Here is a 27,662-nt window from a genome sequence, read left to right as displayed (position 1 = left end):
GGTCGCTTTAGATGACTTTATTATTACTTAATAAAGTATGGCGAACAAGCTGACGGTCTAAAAGTGGTAGGTAACTGTAACAATCACAATAACAGTATTCTACGTATGTCGGCCGGCGTACTTAAAATTATGCCCCACACAATTTAGCATCGCATTGTGCCTAAACATTTAGGAGTTGCTTAATATTGATTTATTATGTTAAAATTTATTTGATTTCAGAATTGGCTACACTTCCCACACCGAGACCGATCGAATAACGACAGCAAAGCAATCCGTACATTTCAGTACGAGGCTATAGACCGCGGACGTTCGGGACACGTCCCGAATTGAGATAACGAAGTTGGTGACGCCACAACATGGCGTCCACCGACACATCGACCTCCAGCAGCCAAATATCCGCCGTAGTTTCTGAGGAACACAAGCGAACAGTTGACGAGGCGTTCTTAAACAGATTAAAAAGCCTGGTCGAAAGGTTAAGACTTGATAATGCAACCTTGAAAAAGTCGCTTGACATCGAGCGGAGCGAAGTCAGAGCGCTTAAGGCACAGCATGACAGCACACTTAGGAATTTGAAGACTGAGTACAGAAAGAAAGAGGAAATTCTAGAGAAACAGCTCAGAACAGCACCGAAACCCGAAAAAGCAAGTGATGAGACACAGTCATGTAATAGATTAGTAGAGCTTAAGAAGTTAACTACAGAAATTCAGTCTTTGAAATCAGCGAATAAGGGTCTTCAAGAAAAACTCAAGGTATATTTTATTTAATCTCAATGATTATAACATAACACTGCACTAAATTTTAACAATCACTGATTTTTATATTTGTACCATAATATTTCCAAAGCCAAAACAACACTACTAATAAATGAGGCTGATAGAAATACAAAGAATACTTCCTTAAGGTTAGATAAAAGCAGTGGCTTTTGCTCTTTGTAAGTGTTGTCATATAAATTTTGATGGAGTGTAAATTCATCAGATTCTGTCCAGTGTTGAAGTATTCCGCCCTGATTTAGGTAGGTTAGAAGTGTATTTAATCTTGGAAGGTATGGACTGCCATATCGTAAACCATATACAATGAAACAAGGTACCGGACATTCTTGCACCGTGTGAAATAATGGTCTCCCGTTATTTATGTTCTCAGATTTTCTGCTTATATAAACAGCGTCGGATTTTCTTATCAGTATCGCATATTGAAATTGTCTTTGCTCAAGGGCCTTCTTTATTTTGTTGTCATCAAATATTTCTATTGGATTATGTAAAACATTATTTTCGGATGATAAGCTCCTTTCAAATAATCTATAATCTCTATTGTGGACTCCGAGGGTCAAATTTGATTGCGCCACATCCAGTAATGTATTTATTTCTGGCTTATATCTTGGATACGTTACTGCTGACGTTAGAATGCCCTGAAAATATATTATACCTTCATACTCACTCCTCAAAATATATACTTAAAATTGAAATTAATTTATTAAATGATATACTTACATCAACAACGCAGTCAATGATAAGTGAGTACATGATAGTAATCAGTGTCATAAATCTGAATACCGAACCCATGAACTTGATGTCGGCAGTTTGTCTTATGAAGCATTTTATCAAAACCATCACAGTCGCTCCAGTTGTTTCAACATCTTTTAATTTGAATACATCTTTTTCTACTTTTCGAGCCAAAAGTGATATTAGTATTAAAGCGGTGACAATGGATACAAAAATTATAACCATTTTTATAGATATTAGTTTCAAAGTAGTCATAAACGTAGATTGCTTTTCTGATTTCTTAACCAAAAAACATAGTTCATCCTGAATAAGAGGATAAGTTGTATCTATGTAACCATAGTATGAATTCTTAAGTATTCGTGAATTTAACTCCAAATCAGTATATCCATCAATTAAATCTCTAGTAACACCTGTAGTAGTGCCATCCTCTAAAAGATCTCCTACTGTATTTCCATCTCTAGGTGCAAGAGGTTTACAGGAAGCATTTAATCTGCCCATTACTAACTTCGCTATTCTTGCCGAGCAAGTCACTGGCCCAGTTTCTTTAGTAAGATATTTCTTTTCAAATACACTTAAACGTAATTTGTAACCATAAAGATTATGATATTGATTCGCTAAGAAAAGACTTACATCTTTAATATATGTGATGTCTTTTAACTGATTTGAATATGGATTATAAGAAAACATGTGTAATTGATCTGACCATAGCATCACAACTGAATTAGTTACACTCCGTGACAATAGAAATTGAAAGAAACTTTTCATAGAGAAATAGTAATAATTATCCATTACTACAGGAACATTTATGACGAATATTACAGCACTTCTTGGTTTGAATACACCGGTTCTAACAAGAGCTTGTATAATATATTCACCCACATCAAGAGTCAATTCGTTTGATGTTATGACATACGCTGTCTCCCCATGTATATTGATTCTAGGTTTCACTCTCGATGTATTAGTGTCTGGACAACCATTTAAGAGTAATACAGGATATCCATAATCCATTGTTTCAGTATATTTAAGGATTCTGTTCTCGAAGTATGTGAATTCACAAAATGTAATCGTGAAGAACCACTGTTTGAATGATTTGTAGATTTTTTCAACCACTTGACTAGCAAATTCTATTTTGTTATTTGTCTCTTTGTGGTACGCGAAGATCTCATCTTGTAAAACGTTGGTTGTGTTATCAGAACCATTGGCACTGTTTATTAATAATGTAATAAGAAGAATTAACATTTTTAATATTTGGAAAGCTTGGGACATTGCGTGTGATACGTGTGAATGTTTAGAAGTTAACTGAAGTGTTGCAGATCCTTTTTATATTAATAGGAGCGTTTTCATTAATAAATGACATCAAGTCACCATAGTTTGGCATTGTGCGGTTCTTGAAGCCCTGTCAATTAGTGTCGCAAGAGAAACATGCTATCAATTACGAATGATAGTTTTCGTCGCAGTGGTTTACTTTAGCATGTTTATAAAATTGGGTAGTTGTTATGAGATAGATAACACGTAAGTAAAAATAAAATTTAATTAAACTTTGTCTGCCATTCATCATCATCATCGCAGCCCGGAAGACGTCCACTGCTGGACATAGGCCTCCCATTATCCTGCACAAAACAAAAAAAAAACGTAATATTAAACCTACCCCGGCTATACACGGGTGTATATGGGTGTATGTTGTTAAAAACTGCATTTTAAATCCGTTGCGTGTTTTAAAATATGAAGCGAACAGACAGCAGTAGCGATTTAATTTTGAACTATGTAAATATTTATTTATAAACTCAATGCATAATTTCAAAGTGCATGTCGGACTTAACACCATGCAGCAATATCTACGCGTCAACCATGGGTGGTGCAGAGAATAATGGTTGACGGTACAAATATAAGTACATGATAATTTGGACAATACACATGCAAATATATATGTATAAATATTATGTTTATTTACGATTTTATTGCATACTAGCTATGCCCGCGGTTTTACTCGCGTTAAATTTCAATATATAAATTTCAATGAAAAACTTTAGCCTATATGTTATTCTGATGCATAAGCTATATTAATGTAAAGTATTATCAAAATCCGTTCAGTAGTTTTTGCGTGAAAGAGTAACAAATATCCATACTTACAAACTTTGCCTATTATAATTTTAATATAATTAAGATATAATTAGTTTACAATGTCTGTATTATATTATGCAGGTTGCTCAAACGGCGGAGTGCGCGCGCGCGGCCGAACTGCGTGCGCAGGCGGCTAAGCACGCAGCGCTGGAACAGGCTGCGCGGAAAGATGCGCGCGCGCAGTGCCACAAACTGGTTTGTACTTTGTCATTTTAGTATTTGTGGAGGCGATTTTGCATATTTGTATTTATTTGATGTCCTAATAATTTATTGCAGCCTTGTTAGACTTCGTAATGAAGATGAAGATAAAATGATTTTGAGAACAACTGAAATATCACTAATATTTATGCATATTTAGATTAGTATGAGAACAAACTAGAAGTCAATAATATTAATTAAAAGTATATTCGATGTCGAAGAAGATATTGAATAAATATATCAAATAATAATAATATAATAATAATTTCAGGACAATTCACACAGCGCCATCTAGACCGAAGTTAAGCTAGCTAAAGCTTGTGTTATGGGTACTAACTAGACAACTGATACACATACATAGATATATTTTTTTTTGTAAATACATACATATTATAATTACATAGAAAACACCCAGACCAATACAATCATACTGATGAACGTAAATGTTTGTGCCGTGCGAGGAATTGAACCCGCGACCATCGGACGTAAAGCGGTGTGCCAGATCGCTAGACCACCGAGATCGTCAAAGTAAGAATATGTTTTATAGAATACAGAGTCGTCTGTATGGGTAATACAGTCTACCTATTTTTCCGCCAAATAGCATGCGCTACTAGCTGTGTTCTAATTTGAAGTTTAAAATATAGCAGTAAATTGTAATATATGGAGTCGTAACACCTAAGTCTTTGGTCTTAAAAAGAAAGAACAGAAATGTATCGTCAATTAATAATATGAAATTAAAAAATAACAAAAAATTGTAGAAAAGTTATACCTATGTGTAGGGGTAGAATGCACAGCGGCAGTAAATATAGTGAAATAAGAAAGTAAAACATATATATTTGGTAAAAGTAACAAGGCTCACATACGATATGTCAATAGAAAATCTTACGAACAATAGAAGATATTCCATCTACGGATAGATTGTCCATCTACGGATACATCAGCTACCATCATTTCAATAGGTACATGTCTCACTTCTATCTTATCGTTGTCCCTTAATACGGCTCTGATCAAGTGATTTTAATATCAACATGTTTACTGCAAGCATGATACACACGAGGTCTTACGCGAAGTAAAGCGCTCCTTAGTTATCGGCATGTATAGTACCTAGATTGTCCGATTTCACCTAATAAAATATTAAGCTTAACAGCTTCTTTCAATCGCCTCAGACAAACTCACACATACTCAGCCTCACACGTCGATTACGCGACAATTCTTTGCTTTTATGACCTTCACCTAATATTTGCACCATCTGAAATAAAAATGTAACTAAAAATGAACGGTTATCCTAATCTACGTCCGAAAAACCCATACACCGACTTACCGGGATTCCTAAAAACTAGGACTTAATTTCTTTTCATTTATACGGCCACTTCGTTTTAAACTCTACCTCCTATTGTTTATATTTTACCAATTCATTACTTTGTTGTACAAACAGTGCCCTTACCTTTGATATTAGTACTCAGGTTTGTAGCTAAGTTTAGTTTATCCGAATTGTTGATCAGAGATTCGAACTTACGCGGGTCGTTACACAAATGAGATGTGCACCCACTATCCAATATCCAGTCGTTTTTACACATTATATTGGAAGCATTGCATTGTTCTGGATCTGAAACATTATATAACATTAGACTATAGTTTTTAACAAAGTTTTGTGCTAAGTTCCTTCCTTGAGTCTCTCTCTTCTTTTTACAGTCCTTGGCTTTATGACCCAATTCGTGGCATTTATAACATTTAAACTTAAAATCTGTCTTTTCCTTTCTATTCTTAACGAACGATCTTCCATACTTTTTACTATGACAATACAGCACCCCTTCTGGTGGATTCGCCATTTGTCTCTTCGACTCGTACTCTTCCAAGATCTTAACTTTCAAAAAATCTGGATGGGGTACCTCATCTCTGGATTCTATGGCACACCTGAAGTTCTCAAAACTCGCCGGTAAACTGTATAATAACATTATGGAGAGCAGATCCTCGTGTATGTTTACACCCATATCACCCAACTTATCTACTGCATCAAAAAATCCATTCAGATGCTCTCGTAAGTCATCGGTTTCTACCATTTTATGTAGAGTCAGTCGTTTTAACAACGTTGCCTTTTTCGCTGGACCTTTCGAAGCATACAAAGATTCCAACTTAAGCCATACCTCGCGTGAAGTAGTGCACCCTCGTACGTGCCGCAACTCACTGCCACTCATACATAAAATAATATCTGCTCGCGCCTTTTCATCTTCCGTTTCCCATTTCTCCAGCTCTGTTACATCCACTGGTCTTGGCTTACGCCCACTTACATATCGCCAGGCATCATTCTTTATAAGTAATGCCTGTACTTGAATCCTCCAACAGTCGTAATTTTCTCGATTCAGAGATTCAATCCTCATAGTTGGGTTCGCCATATCTGCTTTACAACGGAATTTCAAATTCACCAAAAATCACCTATTTCACTGATATTCCACATCTATTTATTCTATTCTGGCCTGTTCTGGGCCCATAACCATTGTAGGGGTAGAATGCACAGCGGCAGTAAATATAGTGAAATAAGAAAGTAAAACATATATATTTGGTAAAAGTAACAAGGCTCACATACGATATGTCAATAGAAAATCTTACGAACAATAGAAGATATTTTCTTTATACAAAATTCAAATTATCTTCTACCAATAACGGCCAGATATAAATTTAAGTTCCAACACTATGTACATGTTATTAATTGACAATATGGGTCACAGTAAGCATATACTGTAGGTAATATATATATAATAGCATGTAATAATGTCTTCTGTGGTAATAGCAACGCGAAGTGAGCACCAAAGGTACCAACGGTATGTCCTTGGCGTTCCTCATGTTGATAATCGAAGGATGCAACTTTCATTAGATGATCCGTTAATCAAACATTGTTTGCTATTATTTTCATAAATAAATGTTCAGCACTGTCGTAAATATAGCATACAAATAAGAAGAGATTTACTAGAATAGATTTAGAATTAACTCGTTTTTGCATGAATTTGAAAAAAATATCCATTTATTTATTTAACTCTTTATTACACTTCACATATAAATATATACAAAGATCAATATATACATAAAATAAAAACACTAAAGAAAATCGAAAGTCTTAATCATCGCCTGTATAAATGTAATAGCAATATTTCTTAATTGTCCTAAAACTAAATTTATAAAGTAGGCGTTATTTAGCTTTGATATTTTTATAAATTAGGCATCATATATATCTCTAGGATCAATTATATTAATGACACTACTCTATATTCATAGATTAGTAAACATAAATTTGTTTTACTTGTAGAGTAAGTAACAAATGTCATTTCAAGGTTTGGTGTAAATTACTACTACTTACTTTTAATTATATTTACGATTGTCTGTGAATACAGTTGGTATTCACAGACAATCGTAAATATACAAAATATTATTTAATATTGAGTAAGAGACAAATAATACTAAATACAAACAATATGAATCTATTCTTAATTTGACCAAATGCTGTGTGTGTCAAATACTGGTAGTGTCTGTTTTTCTTTATAAATTAATGAATGATTTTTAGGCATGTTTAAAAAAATATTATCATTTTGAATGATAATATTTTTCCGCGCAATTTTCGTAAAAACTGTTAAAATAATATTGCGTCATATATAAATATTATTGCTAGTAAATAAAAACGAAACTTAAGTTTAATAGTTTATTAAACTCAGGTTTGGTTCCCAGCAGCAAAGCCTACATCGTGGTCATAACTTCTTGTCTACTCTATTTACTATGTACTTTAAAGAATTTATTGTCTATTGTTCCCAGCTGGAGGAAATAAAATCGAAAGAGAGGGTGATAATACAATTGAGGAGGGAAGCGGCGCGGACGGCGGCATCTCATCAGAATGATCAGGTGAGTTAATATTCTATAGTCCTGTTCATACTGACGAATATATGTATAATACCAGCTGTGCCCGCGTATTCACCTGCGTGATTACCTTATGTATAAGTAATATTACTGTAAAGTTTCATTAAAATCCGTTCAGTAGTTTTTGCGTGAAAGAGTAACAAATATCCATTGATACTCACAAACTTGTGCGCAATGTTTTTAAATGTGTACACATTTTTAACAAAATGTATGTGTCTGTATTTAAATAGTAGTTGTTTACTACGATTGTAATTATTTTATGTTTCTATCTTCACGTTAGGTCTCTGCCTCCCAGCAACGAAGCAGGCGTGATATATATGAAATATCTAGTAAAGAGTTTGTGGAAAATCCATTACCCACTACTATTAATATAATAAATCATAACATTAAAGCGATTTGTTATTCTCGTCACATGTAGATGCGTTTACGATTGCCACAAACAGACTGTTTCGTGGTATTTTGAGATAACTTGAAGAGTTTGTTAAGTATGAACTTGGAGTTCTTGTATATTCAAGCTCTATTTTGTTATTTCAAATAAAGGACTTGAATAAGGCAATAAAAATGTTTGTACTAAATTAGGATTGTTGAGGACACTAACTAGTAATAATTTATTATGAATTTGTGCAGGATTCTTTTACGATTACTCATAGTATGATCTCTCTACCATATCTATACATAGATATGGTAGGTATATTGATTCATTTCCAAATGATTTGCAAATATATAAAGCTATTGGTGTACTTCTGATATAATTTACAATATCTTGTGAACTTATTTAAATTTTCTAACTATACACGCTAGGAAGAATTTTAGAATTTCGGTTAATCAAATTTATCTTGAAGTAACCTACTTAATTGGTAAGAAGTGCGATTAACAAGGTTTACCATTAACACAGGCATTAATTAATTTTTCTTTAAACGTAATTCTTAAATTAGAATTACACTGAATTCAAAGTTTAGTTTTCACAAAAAGGAACCGACTTTAGCTCATTCAAGTGAAATTAGAGCTTCTTTGTAGTTATTATAGATTTTTGACGACCTTCCTGGCATTGAAATTTAGAACTCTCTTAATATCCCTAAGGACATCGTTTATCTACCTTGATTGTTATTGGTTCATTATCTGCTTCTTCCTTATACAATTTATTTGTGTAATATGTTTTTCTCTTCCATTCATCCCTGTTCACAGTCATCTCCTTATCTACTTCTTTTCTTGCAATATCATCTTTAGACAGTCCATCCATCTCTTTTTCGGCCTTCCTCTGCTCTTATCCAGATGCATATGTAACACCTTCCTTAAGATATTTTCTTCATTCCTACGCATTCTCGGTCGCTATTAGTTGTTATTGGTAATTATTATTTTAATTTTAGTTGGTGGGGACACCATTATTGTATGTATATTAATATAACTGTATATTTTGTATAAAAGGTAATATTTCGTATAAAAATATGAATAGTTGCAATTAGCTTACAAAATGGCCATTTAAAAAATATTGTACAAAATTATTACAACTTCCATTTCGTAATATATAAATAAATATTAAAATTAAGTATGGTCGCAGGTTTGAGATTGCTTATTACAAGCATCTGTATTTATAATCTGTGTTGTAAATATTTGTTATTCATGTTTTTATTATGTGTAAGTTATTTATTAAATAATAAATAATAGTAAATAACCCTCCACAATTAATACAGCGCGGTAAGCAGAGCTTGTGTGGTACTAGATAACTGATATAAATACTTTTTTTTGTAATTACATATATAATACACATAGAAAATATCAAGACCATTCATACTCATGAATGCAAATGTTTGCACCGTGCGAGGAATCGAACCCGCGATCATCAGAAGTAAAGCAATGTGCTAAACCGCAAGACCACGGAGACCGTCAAAGTAATTTGTGAAATCAATAAAGTATAAATATAATATTGAAAACAAATTAATATAATGGGCTATTAATTTGGGTTAGGGTATAAAAGTGGTTATTTTGGAAATATTTGTGAAGCGTGTGAAACAGCCCCGGGCCCGCGCTGCCGTCTCTTGGGGCGCGGTAAACATGCCCTGCGGAACGGTAAGAATTTCCGATTGTAATTATTCATCTTGAAAGTGTGCTCAATTATAACACTCCTTCTTAACCGACTGCCAAAAGGAGGATGTGCCAACTAAATTACTTTTTTGTGCACCATTCTTCCCAAACTTTAAGCTTAAAATTTTAGAACTGAACTTTTCCTAATAAATATACGTATTGTACCGACTCAATTAGAATGTTTTTTGTGCGAAATTCTTGCCAAAATTTCACGATAAAATTTTAGAAAGGAGTACAAAAATATATTTTTGTAGGGTATTATCTGAATGCATTGTTGAAATAATCTTATATTGTTTAAAATAGATAGAGAGTAATATAGCACATATATTATTAAAAAATAGTACGTTAATTACACAACTACGATAATAATAATTATTAATAGGTATTATAATGTAATAAAATTGTAAATCTTGGAAATCGTAAAAAGTTACTGGAAACGTTACGACCTTCTCTATTGATGATCAAATTCCGACCGTAATTGAATGAAATGAAATGGTATTTATTAGGTAGATGTTTAAACACATGACACTCACTTACAATGAACTTAATGTAAACTGAACCTATACAATTGTAGCACGACGGTTATCACCTTACTACTGTAGCGTTATACTTGATGTGATAAGTGTCGCTACATAATTTATTGTTTATTGTAGTATGTAGGTAGTGAGTACACAGGTAGTATAATTGTACTATTTATTGTACCTTAGTAAATTTATTAGTAGTGTGCTACATGGCTTATTAGTAACGCATGTATTCGAAGCGGAGTTGGGACGTAGACTGGTTTTACACCGAACTTAAATCTATTCAATATGGAGACGTAAACTAATAGAAGGGTCTCAATTGTTGACAGAAATATTACAAGTGTAGACACACAATAAAACACATACAAAACAAAATAAAACATAAATTAAAGCATGCAACAACTACAAAAAAAAATATGAGAAATACTTTTACCATTGTTTATGTGATTCTACACCTCTATTGCTATACGCATCATCAGGGAATGAATAGAGTTCGGATGTATCTTGGAAGCATAGTGATGACTGTGCGGCGATGAAACTGCGCCATGAAACCAGTGCTTTATTTCCGTTATAGGTACACTATTCTATTTCTATTTCTGTTATCGTTTAGTTTATTATCTATAGATGGCAATCTTTAAGTATATGTATTTGTGGCAAGATGTGTTATATTTAGGTACATTTTTTACTTCTCTAGTCCATTCTTGTGCCATCTACCACTTCCTGTCTTCTCTCCTCTACCCAAAGGTTGTCTGGAAGAGATTGCTTACGCGATAAGACCGCCTTTTATACCTTATTACATTTGTTTATGTTCTTTGTAATTTACTTCTGGTGCAATAAAGAGTAAATAAAAAATATATAGATTTCAAATAATAGGCATTTCTGAGAACGTCTTCAGTTTATTGTCTTCTAATAATTTCTTACCATAGACTAATAAGAACATAGAATAATAGTTATATAGACTATAATAAATATTACTCTTTCTACAACATTATTTATTTATGTACGAGGTTAAGGAAAAAGTTGGAGTCGTGTCGTATCAACAGCTATAAAGATTGATAGAAGACCGTGGAAGGTGGCGGGAGCTCCACCGACGAGAGCTCATCTCTTAAATTATGAATGAATGAACGAGGTCGCAAGCAATCCTAGTACGTAATAAGATAGTATGTCACACCTGTACGTCAGTTGTGCCCACCAGATTGCGTTACCAAGAATTATTTTATCAATACTTTCTAAATGAGTCATCGGCGAGATTTCGTTCATTTTTTATACTTACTGCTTGTCCTTCTGTTGTTAAGTTTCATGATGATAAATCACTGTTTCACCTTTATGCAATGAGATAATGCCAAATATAATTATTATTGTTGATATAATTATTGTTGCTGATGGTAATTTAGATAACCAATTTAGGGTTAAATTGTAATTGTATTCTACAGAATTTACCTTATCTGAAGTAGGTATGTTGATTGCAACATACCTATTTCTAAGTATAATGTAAATGTGTTAAATAAATATTTGGACCGCTCGCACAGCCCCATCTAGTCCCAAACTAAGCATAGCAAACGTATTAAACAACTGATATGAACTTTCTTACTATAAAACCATAGAAGTAGGTAAAACATTTGTAAACAAATAAGTACCACAAAAACATAGAACTACATAGGATGACGTATATCTAGGAAACATGTTCTGAAATTAGATTTTCATCGGTGATAATACTCCGATAATGAATAAAATTTATTTAAAAAACGTTAGCTGAAATGAAATGAAATTATCTAAAATAAAAAGATTTGAAATGTAATTATTTTATTTATTTCGTATACGGTACATAATGAAGGTCATATAATATTTGTAGGTTTACATGACCCGCCAAAATTTTAAGAGCCATGCAAGAGTTTAAAATTATATTATATAGCCCAAATTCGAAGTGTAGCATGATGGCGAAATACCATGTGTTATTACGTTTTCATACTGCTGAAAATAATCTACTAAAGACAACCAAAGAATGGTTTTGTATTTTGTAGAAGTATAAGATGAGTGACACCAATCAACAATCGATTTCTATATGGCGTGAGATATCGAAGCGGAGTTTTGTTGAAATAATGTCACGTACGGACTGGTCGATGATCAGAAAATGATTTTCTAAACAGATAACCATTGCTTCATGTGCTTTCTATTTCCTGGTGAGAGCTGGGATAAGTACAATCATAGTCTACTATTAATCAAATAGTAATTGTCTTTTTTAATCTGCATAATATTTTTAAATTCTTCTATAACGTCATGATGATGAGACAGATTATATTTTTCTATTTCTGAATACATATGTTTGTACCGTACGAGGAATTCAACCCCCGACCATAGGGAGTGAGGCGGCGTGCTAAATCTAGAAACTGGATCATCGAAGCCATCAAAATATTTTACACTAGCTGTTAACCTGCGACTCCGTTTACTTTCATTTGATATAATAAAACATGGAAATGATCATTCAAAGGACCATCGTGATACAATTTGTTGTTACGTCAAATTTCATTACGTTCCTCTCAGTTTAATGGTAACAAACACATATATACTACCGCATTTATAATATTGGACTTTATTATTATTATTTTTTATATTTTTACAAACATTACATTTTTATCAATATACATATGTATATAAAAATATTAAAGTTAATTTGAATTTTATGCGCTATGTGTTAAAATTCAAGTCAAATTATAACTAGTACCGATTAAAACTGGTGAAGCTTTTATGTCTATATTTTCACTATCTATATCAAAGAGTTAAATAATAAATTGTATAGTTGAATCGGCGATAACTTCAAATGACTAAATTGGATATTATTTTCCAATCTACTGACTGGATAGATTATTCTTACGCACATTTAATTTCACTTTACGATCTCATGATAATAAAAATAATAGTATTTCTTGATGTTTTCATCGCAATTAAATGCAAAGCCATTTTTACTTGTGGTTAGTAAGATATGAAAATTGATTTAATGTTTATTTCTAATATTGACAAAATGTTTAAATAATAATAAAATCTGAGTATAATTCATACAGCACGATCTAGTCCCAAGCTAAGCTAAGCTTGTGTTGTAGCAGGGCGCAGGGAGGCCGAAAAAAAAATGTAATGTGGTCATACGGCAAGAAAGGGACTAAATAACGAGATGACTGCCAATAGGAATGAAAGGAAGAGAAAAAGATATTACGCAGACAAATTAATGGAATAAAGTAGAAGCAGATGATGATGAAACAGCCAGACTACTACAATCATAATAAACTCATGACTACAAATTATTGTGGAGCCTTATTTTCTCCTAATAATTACGAGCACCATTCCCAGGTGCTCGTCATTATTAGAAAATAAGGCAAATAAATGGAACTGGGTAGATTTTTGAACTATTCTAATGATCTTGGCCACAGCTGGTTATTATTGACCAGACGAAAATGGGGGCGAGTACAGATGGTACTCCGTGAAGGCCTTATGGAGCGGCTGATTGCTAATTCCTGCCTGAGAAAGCAGAACTAAGTGACAAATAGTGGCACAGACAATTTTGTATAAACTTTACTTAGGTGAAGGAAGTACATTGCAAAAGTTCCTAAACACGAAAACTATCACAAGATTCCCGTTTGAAACTCAGTGCATTTCTGCAAATTTCTCATTTATTTGCGCTCTACTGGAGTATGTTGGCGCATTTGGAGCGTAGATAGAATACGGCATAATGTGTTGAATTAGCAACAGCTGATGTGTTATGCGTGATGTTATGCTTTAACTGGCAGTTTTCGTTGCTGTAGCGCCATATGGTCGTCTTGCTTTCCCTTCAATTTTTATTCAATACCCCGCTAAAAATCTGGTTGTCGAAGACAAATTCCAAAATAAATGTTGCTCTTGGTTTCACTTACTTATTCATGGGACCGTGTATCTGATGGCTTTGTTTCTATTGACATTAGCGACTTGGGCCAGTTTAATTTTTCTACCTTATCAAAATCAAATTAATTCACAATTACCACAAATATTAGGAGTGGGGATCTCCAATTTAGCATTATTTACTATTTTGTCTGATAACAATTTATTTATTTATTTATTTCTTTAACAAACTATTAATTAACCCTTGAACACTTCACAAATGAAACTTTTTGGAAGACATTTCTTATAAACCAAAATTAAACCATGTCTCTTATAAATGTAGAGTTAAACAAATGGAATTTCCAAACCTATGAACTAAATTTTTAAACAACCTGTACAAATCTCCATTATTAGCAATGTTGCTATGTGGGTCTGTTTTTTGATTTCGAGTTTAGCAGAATTTGAAAATTTTGATATTTTGCAAAATTAGTATAGTTTTGGGCGCGAATAAGTGTGTTATTTATTTTGATTATACTTTTCCAGTTTCACTTTTTTCTTGGGGTGTTTTTACTATTGTGTTGGATCTGGTGAGTATCATCAGTATCACATGTACTTACAAATTTGTCAGTAAGTACCTGAATCGCCCTATTAAATATTCAATATATTTTTTAACTTAATTTATAACGTAATTAAATATAATTTATGAGTGTGTTTAACATAATACACTAGGAGACATAATTGAATGAAATTTATGATCGTGTAATATTTTATGTCACATTTTTACTATCGATTTACACTAAGTGGCATGGGAAAACATTGGGGGGTGACTCGACATGCCACAGACGGGCTTACTAAGCTCCAAGGCTTAGAACATAATCGTTTACAATATTTAAACGATGCGGGATATTATAAAAAATTTTGATTACCATGCATCGGTGTGGTCGCGCGCCGTCAAGCGTAAAGTTCACAATGCACAGACAGACCACTGCGAGTTGCCGCGTTGCGCGCACGCGTCCGCCATATTTGAATTACAACCGTCGTATTGGCGTCCCGTTTGAAAATAACGTATCGGCTCAGTGACTCGACCGTGTGACTGACTTTAATTCGTGTGAATTAAAAAGTGTGACGTTTGTGTATAATTGTGTCATAAATAATATTTGTTATTTTTTTTATATTTTTATCAATAACTTTGTGACTGTGGTGTCGTGACCTAACATTCTACAGTGGGACTTTGTGATTTGGATTTACTTTCTATCGCTGTAAGTATTTGATGTTTTATTGTTTCTATTTACCTCACATTACGCTTTAAATCAGCAAGCAGTGAATAGAGAAAGTACATCCGTTTTCTCGTAACTGTTTTCATTTAGATTTTATAGACGCAGACCTATATTTTTCTGTAAATTAAATTCGGCAGACAATTCACACTTTATTATATTATTATTTGATTTTGTATTTAATTTGAAAAATACCATCGACAAATGGTATTGGATGGGAAAGTTATCACTGCTAGAATATAAATCCTGTTTATATAAAATAATGTTACGTACGTACTCTTCTACGCTCTACATATCCCCTGTGTTAGATATCAAATCTACTCAGCTGTTTATGCATGAATGAGTACTTAACATACATCCATATATCTAAACAACTTGAAAGTCATATACCGAATATTGTTTACCAAATAAATATAAACAGAGCGATGCAAATAGGTCTGGACAACTAATTTGTTAGTAGGCTAAATGATATTAGTCTAATGAAATACACGTTTCAACATAATTTGAGTGCGATATTGCTAATTAATTAAACTATCGGTAGGTATTGTTAATAATTTACTCGTAAACCAACGGTCATTATTATCGTGAGTATTATTTGACAGGAAATAAGAAGCGGTAAAAACGTGATATCGCGTTATAACGGCTTTTATATTATACTGCTTACCTAGTAGCTGATTTAGTGTTTTCCCATGCTGCTTTAATGATAAATAAAAAAAACAAAACATTTTTAAAATTAATGCATTCGGCGTTCGACATTTAAAGTGCGTTTCAAATGAAAGTGCCACAAAAACGTAAATGTTGAGTTTCACTACTTGAAAAGATTGTGATGCATTTCGAGGAAACAAATATATTTAAGTGGCCTTAGTCGGTTTTGTAGTAGTTCATAGATATGTTTATGTAGGTTTCTTCATTGGAAGTTTACTAAAGTTTTTTTAACAATCGAGGTTTATCACAATGCGTCACGACCACGAGTCTCTTAATAATTTTATATAAACTTAATAAACTGTATTATACGCTTGATTAATTTATCGACTCAAAATTTTAGCTATTTGAACTTCTGGACTATTATTTTTTAATCTTCAAATCGCATCTTACCTGCAGTCAAACGGAAACTAACTGGAAAGATTTAGAAAGGGTTTCATGAGAGTAATCATAATATTTTCTAGTTGTGTGTACAATACATGAATATATTGCAACAACATACAATTATATCCGTAATGTATGCTGGCTTTCGTTTAATTATGATCTGAGTGACGGCTAAGACCAGCTCTGATTGCTATGCAGCACGAATGATCGTGTTACTGTAAAGGTATTAATTCAGAAATAATAATACAAACCTTGGACATAGTAATTATTGAATTAAACTGATAAGTAAAATCCGTTGCGGTTATTAGTGATAGAGATAATAGACTAGTTCGCTAAAACTATTGAAAATAACTAGATGCAGTGTTGAATAGAAATTAGAATTAGGTGGTCATAATAACAAATACATACAACTGCATTTAGTAATATAATACTGTTGCAGTATAAAACAGATTTATTCAAACGAACTGACAATGAGAACACATCATACATATTCTATATGCTTATTGTTTATGGTCGAGTCTGTGGTCCTCTGAGACTTCTATTCTTGCTCCCTGTGCGAAAATTTTATCAATAGAAATAAATAATTATTTAATTACTATACTAGAGAATACTGCGTTTTAATTAATACTCAAATAAATGTAATTGATTTAGTAATCAAATAAAAAATAAGCTATGTGGTAAAGTATTCTGTTGGCTGGTCTCCGCCCGCGGCCGCTTAGGGTCTTTAATGTGAGATCCAAGTCACTATTCTTGTGTCCAATGGTGCTCTTTCAACAAATAAAACAAATCAATATCATTACTATTCCAGACATTGAAGGTTGTCGTTCCATGTAAATCTTTCTAGTTGTCCGTCCGAATAAAATTACGATCTGAATTGCTATGTTATGTTGTGATTTATCAATTAATATTATCTTATTCTAATATATATATATGTATATAAATGTAGGATAATTATATTTAGAATTTAAGGATATATATTATAGGTACTAAAATTTTAGATCAATATAATTGCAACCAGAAAAGTCTGATAGAAGTAGCGAAATAGTCTTCCACTGCTTAGTCCCTGATAAAATAATATTTTATAATTTATTAGCAAAATTACAGTATAGAATAAGTAGTTCTCTAATACATGTTGCATTAGCCTACTTATTCTATACTGCAAGTACTGCTCTCGAGATAAAGAAGTGTCTCTTTGAATATAATGTATCATCAATGTATATAAAATTGTTACATAATAAGTATATGAAATGAAATTAGTTATTGCATTGAATGTGGTAATTATACAGATAGAGATGTACTTAATGATAGTCCTAACATTCAGTCTATTCGACAAAAACAAATGTTATGTACATATATAAGTAATTAGGGTTATGTTCTAAACGGATTATACTATGCCGACAGTCTCCAGACGTCGCTGTAGGTATTCAGTTATTCACCTTTGATTCCATTTCACTAGAAATGGAACGGAAGTATGTATGTGTTTAAGAAAAACCTTTTTTCATGATTTAGAAAAAAATATTGACTATTAAAATGTTAATGACATTATTATTTTTAATTAAATAAATGAAGTTTAAAACTATTTAAAAAGGTCATTAGTACATATTTTTTGCGTAGCGAGTAGTCAGTAGTTTCTTAATTTTTGTAATTCAGTAATAAAAATCTTTTTTTTTTCAATAGTTTTTGTCATAAAATGTATGACAAAATGAATGTATCCAACAGACCTGTATGAGGTGTTTGTATAAGTAACTCGACAAATTACCATTCAATACAATTGAATTTATTCTCATACAAACCGAAGAGCTGGAAGTAAGGCAGCGCCCATCACTCCAGTCTGAGATCCCACCATAATAAATTACTGTCTTTCAGTCAGTCCGTCTGACCATAAAGAACTTTCTACTCCACTTGATGTGGCCGCTCTATTCAATACACTCGCTTTTGATTATCTGTGCTTTCATAAATTTCCTGATGGTTTTGACTAGACGATAACGTTAACGTTATAGGTGCACTTTATATTAACTTGAGTACTGGTGTTATTAGGATCTGTAAAGTTTATAAACCATGTAACCTATTTTCCATATAGGCACTATGAATATATATGCTATATCATAGAGAGTGATCAATCTAATAGATCTGATACTGATATACCTGAATACCATAGTCACGTGAGAGGCCAATAGCTGACAGGATTGATTTGTAATAGGCAGAGAGATTCTCCAATGGTAATCGTCCACAATACTAGGAATCGTTTCTTCATCGCCTCTACAAAATACTTAAAGAACTTCAATATTTTCGTATTAATTCTTCAGGACAGGCACTGATTAAGGAATTGTGATAGGCAAGATAGATTCTCCAGCAGTAATCTTCCACAACACTAGGAATTGTTTCTTCATCGCCTCTACAAAATACTTAAAGAACTTCAATATTTTCGTATTAATTCTTCAGGACAGGCACTGGTTACGGAATTGTGATAGGCAAAATAGATTCTCCAACAGTAATCTTCCACAACACTAGGAATCGTTTCTTCATTGCCTCTACAAAATACTTAAAGAACTTCAATATTTTCGTATTAATTCTTTAGGACAGGCACTGATTAAGGAATTGTTATAGGCGAGAGAGATTCTGCAACGGTAATCTTCCACAACACTAGGAATTGTTTCTTTATCGCCTCTACAAAATACTTAAAGAACTTCAATATTTTCGTATTAATTCTTCAGGACAGGCACTGGTTAAGGAATTGTGATAGGCAAGATAGATTCTCCAACAGTAATCTTCCACAACACTAGGAATCGTTTCTTCATCACCTCTACAAAATACTTAAAGAACTTCAATATTTTCGTATTAATTCTTTAGGACAGACAATTGTTATAGGCAAGATAGATTCTCCAACGGTAATGTTCAATAATATTAGGAATCATTGTCTCTTTGCCGCTAAAATACTGAAACATCTTGAATATTTTGGGATTAAATCTTTAGGTCAGGCACTCATCAAGAAAGAAGTTAGTATTTGTTGATAAATGGTAATAATAGACTTTATGATTATAATAATAACGAACAGATTATTGGTTATCACTTGTTACATAATGTATAGTTGCTTTAACCGTTACTTCAGCTATCATCGTATCTATAAGACTGTTATACCTTAACTATTATTTAATCTGTTCCACTGATCTCTAAATAGAAATTAGCTGAGAAGAAATAATTAAAAAACGTACAGATCGTGTTCGCATTTGCCCTTTCAAACTTTCTTGTAGTAATTGTGTGTGGAATTAATTTATATCAATATCGAAAGTTAGTTCTATTGTTGGGCTAGAAAAAGGAAATTTACTGACATTGGTCGAATATACAATCGATTGTTCGTCATAAATCAATATACAATATATAGAATTGCTTGAAGTTTTCTAAGTCATGAACGTAGTTCATCATGCACTTGTACGAAGCGATGCTATCGAAATGGGAGTGAAAGTGAATGTTATATTGGAACAAAAAATCTATAATCTCAGGACAATACACACACCATCTAGATCCAAGTTAAGCTAGCTAATGCTTGTGTTACATATGTATGTAATAGATAACTGGTACAATACATATTTTTTCGTAAATACATATATATTATACATATAAAACACCCAGACTGATACAAACAATCATACTAATGGACATAAATGTTTGTGTCGTGCGAGGAATCGAACCAGCGACCATCGGAAGCGAAAACGGAACGAAAGCCGAAAGTGCTAAACCACTAGAGTACCGAGGCCGTAAAAAAAGACATTGAAGAGTCCTGATAAAGAAATGAATTATGATAAGAGTATACGCAAGAAAATATTGATAAAGATTTAATAGGAGCTAAATATAAAGCTGCGTTATGTAATGATATGTAAAATGCAGTGTGAATTTTACATGACGGCGTTCCGTATGATGCAATAATGACAAACAAATTATAAAATAGAATTCATTAGAATTTATGTTATCAGATATTACGTTTTTCTCGGATTGCGTAAAATGAAGACACGAGAATCGATTCTTTTATCGAGGAAGAATAACAAAAAAACACAGTGTGTTGTACTGAATCGCTTGCTTGGGTTTACCTTTATCTTACATGTCTGCTGCTCAGCATCTTGTTATTGTATATACCTGTGTTCTCGTTTGAATGTTCAGATAGTGAAAAAGTTAGATTGTACATAGGAATGACGTCATACATCTCAGTAATTGTAATGTATAAGAGGACATGATGTCCGTGATACTTTTTATATATGGTTCAAGTTCTACTTTAAACTGGACCTTAAAACTATTCTCAATTTCCGTCTTATAACGTGACGTAAGTTTGGCTGTTCTGCGTAAGATTCCTTTGCCTTCCTAGTTAAGGGAAATAGGTGTATTAAAAGTCTACTGTCTGCAAAAATAATTTGTTATGGTATGGGATTAAAATTACAATGAATCTGATCTTAGTTACATTAATGCGGACCTAGGTACAACATTGAGGTCACCGTTCACCGTTCCCTCACGACATATGACCTCGTCAAATGGTGGTACGATTGTTAGCAACGGAAATAAAGAATGGATGGAATGAAAAACATGGCTTTATTGTTTATAAGGCCTGTTGATTTTAATCGTTTGTTTATTTACATTCAGATGATCGTGAATAGTGACAGGTGATTACGGATGACGATCCACTTATCAAATTTAATCAAACTAATACTACGGATATCTTGAAATTACATTAAAAAATAATAGAAATTAAAATGGAAATCAATTACTCGTAAAGATACTTAAAATTTCTACTGAATACCGTTATTTTAATTAAACGATAGAGTTGGTAATAATCTTTGAAAACACAATCAAACAATTTAGTATATGATTAAAAGTAAATTATGGAATGTTTTAATGCACTTTTTATGCTCGATGTATTCGAATATTCGATACGTATTATTAAGTCTCATAGAAAATTAACAGAATTACCCATGTATTATTGTTAATGTTTAATTTAATGAATCGAATTTGCAATTGATAGACTTTACTTCTGTTTTAATCACATATGGCGGAATCTTTCTAAATAAGTAATAGTTCTTTTTAATCTATTTCTGTAGCTAAATAGTTTAATTTACAAGTGATTATAATTACAAGTCCATTACATCCTTTTATTTTATAAACGCAACAGCTTGGGACGATGGGTAGATGTTTGGAGTTCTTTCATGCAAAAACCACTGGAGGAATTTGAATAAAATTTGTTACCTAGTTAAATCGTATCGCACACCTAGTGCAATAATAGATTGATTAAGAATTACAAACTTTAGAATAAAGTTAAGTTTATGCTTTAAAATATTGAAATTTTTGAGATAATGCAGTATTAGGCGTACGATGCAAAATTCACTCGGCCAATTTTGCAGCGGTAAAAAAAACCTTAAATAATTCTAGTCTATATAATTGCGAAGTTTTACTTTAGATATTATACTCAGACTATATTATATTAGATATTGTACTCGGATGCCTCAACATTAACGTAAATGGTCAAGCAAAACATCAGAGCTTGTGGCAACGGAAAACTCATCTCACAATGTTCCGTTACAGCATGCGCGGTATCTGCCTACTTGCAGTCACTAGCAGATGTGATACTTGTTTATATTTGTATTAGCTGTTAGGAGAGTCCATTCACTCAATAAACACTGGGAGAGAGTCTGCGACTGTTTTAGAAATATCTTAGTTCGGTTTGATGTTCGAGATTGCCAGTAATGTAGTGATGATTTACAATGATGCAATTTTGATTGGTATTTTTGATTAACCATCTAGGTGGTATAGTTGTTCAGTACAATGCTTTTATTCCCGGACACGGGTTCAATTCTCGCGCACTGTATATATTTACAATTGTACATTGATAGTGTTGGTGGTTTGTTTTTCTATGTGTACTATGTATGTATTAATCAAATGTAATGAAGTATGTCTATCAGTTGTCTAGATGTTTTTTTAGATAGATTTTAGTCGGTGCCATAGTCAGTTAGTTAAATAGTTATATTATATTCTTACTTACAATTTTTTTTTAATTTGATTGTTAATTTATATGCAAATAAATTTATTATTATTACTCAGCATCTGTAGCTGTATTTAGATTATTGTTGTTTATTGTATTTTGCTGATTTACTTAGAATATATTTATTTCTCTATCTTCACGTTAGGTCCGACGTAGACAGTTATTGGCTCCTATCCTCACAGAAGTCTTCATTTATAGTAACCAATTTATAGAAGACTATACACCTCTATCAGATAACATACGATTAGTAACGTAAAAGTAATAAAACTGTCTTTTGTATATAATATGTATGTATATCTTTACACAGTATAAAATATAGTCATCGCTGCTGTCTGTTCGCTTATATCTTTTAAATTACGCAACGGATTTTATTGCTGTTTTCAGCAATAGATAGAGTGATTCAAGAGGAAGGTTTATACGTATAATACATGTATGTTATAGAATAGAAGAAGCTGAGAATTTAAATTATTTCTAATGCATCCGTGCGACCCTGGGCGGGTCGCTAGTATATGTATAATATTTTGTTTACGCAAGATAATTATTGTTGTTACAACATAGTTTTGAGTGATCATAACGCGAATGTTTCTCTTAGTTTACCACTTATTCTGCGTACCAGGCCGGGTATAGTTATTAGAGCACAGTATTGTTATGAAATTAAAAAAATCGTTACAAGTGAAATTGTGTTAGGAATATTATACCTATGTGAATTTTTAAACTATATTCACAGATGAGATGAACGTTTTAGTTACATAACGTAAAAAAGTAGATAGTAACTTACATCCGACTTCGTCCATATGTAAGTTAACTTGATTTTTCTAAAATAAAAGAATTGTTCTAAAATAAAACTAGCCTAAGTTATTCCTTATTACATCAGCTATCTGCCAAAAAAAGTTCCGCCAAAATCGGTCCAGCCATTTCAGAGATTAGACAGAACAAACAAACAGATAATAATTGTAAAAAATGTTTTGGTATATCTGCCATATTTATATTCATATGCATTTAGTAAAAAACAGTTATTTCAATATTACAAACAGATACTTCAATTTTATTTATATGTATAGATGTACAATTATGAAAGCATGTCGATTGTCGATCTCCCTGTTACCTTTACACGACCAAACGATAATAGCTCCTTCCGATCAATACCCCGTCCAATTCAAACAGGGATCGGAATTACGACAGCCTGAGCCTAGGTTCGAATACTTAGCGATGCTTTCAGACTAAATTCGTATCCGTCAGGCGAGAGTTGGTCTCCAGCCGCTCCATAAGTCCTTCCATGGATTTGGAGTGCCATCTGCACTCGCCCTATCGTCCGTTGAAGCTGTTAAGAGCAGCTGCAGCTAACAGTATTAGAGTAGTAAATAAAACGATAATATATATTTTATTAAGAGCCTTTGTGTATTAATACGCTTCAATTAATTTTCAATGTTGTATTGAACTCACAAACAAAAAATTACAATACTCAATGAAATTTTTTTTCCAATGTATCCAAGGTAAATGTTTCAAAATAGCAATTAGAATATTTTGTGCTATTAGTTGTAAACTATTTTCAGTTGGTATCGAATTGCATTGCGTGTTATTACGCCTTCAGGTTTCTGGCCTCGCTTAGATCTTACTTTAGAAATCGACAAACATACGCAATTACCTTTATTTCGATTAGTTATCCATTTATTAGTCTATTGTTGGTCTGGTGCAGGGTTATCAATCATAAAAAACATTATTATATGACCTGAATTACTCGAATATTCAGCGCTTCAGCCCAGTCTTTTTTTTTTACTTGGAGATAATACTGAAGGAGACCTGCCCGTCTCTGGGAGGTACACGGGTACTGTTGGACTCAAAAACCCAAAGATGTTCCTTATCTTCTTCCTATCCTACATTTTGCTAGAGATATATCCGAACAGTCTTCCGCACTGACGGCGTTGATGAATGTTATATTTATTTATATTTAATCAACAGCCTAAAAAATAAGTTTCAAGTTTTTAACATTAAAAATAATGATACTTCTATACAAATTTTCATCCGTCTTTCAACCCCTTACAAGTCTTTTTTCGCATTAAAAAGTAGTCTATGTCCTTTCTCCGGGTATAGACTATGTGTACCAAATTTAATTTAAATCGCATCAGTAGTTTTGGCGTGAAGGCGAGACAGACAGATAGACAGAGTTACTGTCGCATTTATAATATCAGTAAGGATTATGTTTGCCATCCCTATTGAGGCGGTGGTACACGCTCGGTTGCATTCGTTTCATGTAACAAAAGGTGAAATTGTACAATTTTAGTCTTTAAGTGTCTACCTATATACAAGTACGTTAGTGTTAGTAATTCTCTGGACATTGTTTCAGCTAATGTTTCCGCAAGGAAGTGTTGCTTGCTATTTGTTAAATCACACCACTTAGAGTCATTTCATTGGCATAATTTAAACAACTTTAATATCTTGTTTGCATTCTTACTCGATTTAAATAAGTTATGAATGTTACTGTTTAGTTATTTAGATAGAACATGTAAAATAGTATTAGGTATTTATGTGAATGTAAACTTTATTCTTAGGCATATAAGAATGTATGTTAGAGATTTTATAATGTAAGAGGTTATTATATGAAATTGTAGTGATATTGTTAGTAAATGTTTATAATTACACATTATAGAGATATATAGAGTTATTGTTAATTAAAAAGAAAACGAACGTTTATTATTGTTTTTGACCATTCGTCGCTAAGTAACGGTTTTTTTACACTGGCAAACATATCAGCTTCATCTTAAACTACTCTTCAACTACTATCTAACACTGAAAACTGCATTATATTCCGTTGCGCAGTTTTAAAGCGGAACAGAATTCTTTTAATACTATATAAAGATATAAATATATAACGATATGGTAAGAAAGGAAGTAAATAACGCGATGACTGCGAACAGGGATGAATGGAAGCGAAAAACATATTACGCCGACCTCAAATAATTGGGATAAGGAAGAAGCAGATGATGATGATAAAGATATAAATATATATAAACATATTTCTCAATAGTGTTAGACAAGAATAACAATATTTTTGTTATTCTTGTCTAACACGTTGTATAAGTTAGTAACAACACTTACTCTAATTGTCATTGTAACATATGTAATGCTAAATATACGTCATTAGACGTCACGACTCCGGCGCCTCTATCTAGTGCATCTAACTGCGCTCTCACGATTGCTTTACTTTTATTGTGAATTTGTCGGTCTATATTTGGGCCTGTACTAGCATTTTCTAACCTTATTCAGCAATTTTCAAGGACAGTGTTAATAAAATTACAGCGATTACGAGACTTGGTGGCAATTATTTATTATTGTTAGGTCCAGAAATAAGATTGCGGAACTTTATACATATATTAGCAGAGCTCCAAGGATCCACGGATACTGGTTATATCATATAGCTTATGTATTATATTATATAGCTTATATTTTTTTTAAGCGTTAAATAAGTATCTATGATAAAAGATTACATTTAGGTACACAAAATGTGTATAAAAGATTAAAACAATGCCTAATAAATATCGGTCGCCCAGGTACTAAATTATACATTATATTGTTCCACAAAGTAAGCTTCCTCTGACGTAAAGCTTATCATTTTACTGTAGACGGGGTAACCAATTTTTCGTATAGGAAAAATGGTTGGTACCGCGTCTATGATCACGTGGTGAATTTGTACCACTTAATTCTCAACCCTTAAAACTGATTCGTATAAGGTATGCATAAGTATGTGTTTTGAAGTCGGTTGAAAAGTAAAAGTCGGATGTATAACCGTTTGCAGTAAAGTTGACAGTAGTCAAACAACTTGCTCAATACTAATTTCAATTTTAAATTAAAGTTCACGCGTTGACCGCAGTTGGTCACGGCTAACTGGCCGACTAGAAAGCCACCCTTCAATACCTAAGTACAGTAGGCGCAACTTTCATATTTACAAACGATTTCACATTTGATATGTCACATTGAGTATGCATAAATTAACACCAATAATGTAATTCGCGCCAAAAATCGTGTCTTAATGCTATTCCGTTCACGTGCTATTTTGACTGTGGTTTCATTAGACAGTGTTATGTAGGTGCCACTATTACAAATATCTAAAATTACACAATATAATGCAGAAATTTGTCCTGACTTAGTGTGATTGACATACAGCCTAAATGGATTCTAGATGTTGACGATTTCAAAGACTCGTTTTTAGTGGAATAATAGTTAAAATAACAGAAAGGCGATTAATACAGTAGTATAATATTTAGAGTGTAGTTTTTCAAAAATTTATTTATATCTTATAATAATTATTCATTATAAGACCATTTTCTTTTATTTATTACATTCAGGCTACTAGAATTAAATACATAAATGAATAGAATTATTTTAAGGGACGGCAATGCAAGAGAAACTCCTGCGTTACAAGCGTCCATAGACTACGGTATTCGTTTACCATCAGATGGGCCGTATACTTGTTTTCCAACATTTCATATAAAAAATAATAAAGCAAAATAATGACATAAAATATTAATATTTTCTTTTTAAAATCTGCGAGGCAATGGTTTATTGGTATCATATAATAAGTTATTGTCTTTATCTTATAAAATAACATTTATAAAAGTAATAAATTTAGGATCAGATCCCGAATACAAATAATCAGTGTTATTTACGCCTTTTTTTCTGCTCAGTTTGATTTGTACTCGTATTTGACTTTTTAGGTTTCTTTTCATGTTTCATTAACATAAAAAATAACTAAAATAATTTATTGTTTCCACTTACACTTTATTGCACTTATGAATAATAATGTAAATGTAATGTAATGTAACATTCCTATAAATATGATGATAATTATAAATTTATAATAATTTCATTGCGACATTAAATTGTATTAGAAAGTTTATGTATATATAATTTTGAAAGACAGTGAATGAACCTGGTCATCCGCACCCCCTACCCTACACCCAGTTGGGGCGAGATCCTTTGCCCCGCAATCAACTCCTGGGGCAATAACCTTCGTATTACCCTATAGTCCTATATGGGTAGGAAATTCAACATACAAAATAAAAAAAGAGCTAGTATGCGAAGGATATATGTACAGCTTTTTTTTACTTGGAGA

At 32.4% G+C, this 27,662-nt stretch overlaps 1 protein-coding gene across 2 annotated transcripts in view; it reads left to right on the top strand.

Moving 5' to 3' along the window:
* Positions 1 to 219: 219 nt before the first annotated feature.
* Positions 220 to 27,662, top strand: part of LOC131850986 (axoneme-associated protein mst101(2)-like) — a 137,629-nt gene continuing 110,186 nt past the window's right edge. Inside the window, exons 1-3 of one of the 2 annotated variants that reach the window (XM_059201407.1) lie at positions 220 to 749; positions 3,702 to 3,815; positions 7,620 to 7,706. In XM_059201407.1, the coding sequence (XP_059057390.1) occupies positions 357 to 749; positions 3,702 to 3,815; positions 7,620 to 7,706 (594 nt within the window). In that variant the 5' untranslated portion in view covers positions 220 to 356. Of the gene's footprint in view, positions 750 to 3,701; positions 3,816 to 7,619; positions 7,707 to 15,169; positions 15,430 to 27,662 lie in introns of those variants that run through there. The other variant, XM_059201408.1, reaches the window with a different exon arrangement.

Source organism: Achroia grisella, unplaced genomic scaffold (genome assembly GCF_030625045.1).
Source record: "Achroia grisella isolate CSIRO2021 unplaced genomic scaffold, CSIRO_AGI_Agris_v1 utg780, whole genome shotgun sequence".
NCBI classification, from domain to species: Eukaryota; Metazoa; Arthropoda; class Insecta; order Lepidoptera; family Pyralidae; genus Achroia; species Achroia grisella.
Note: the sequence above shows the minus strand (reverse complement) of the source record. Positions and strands in the feature narration are given on the sequence as shown.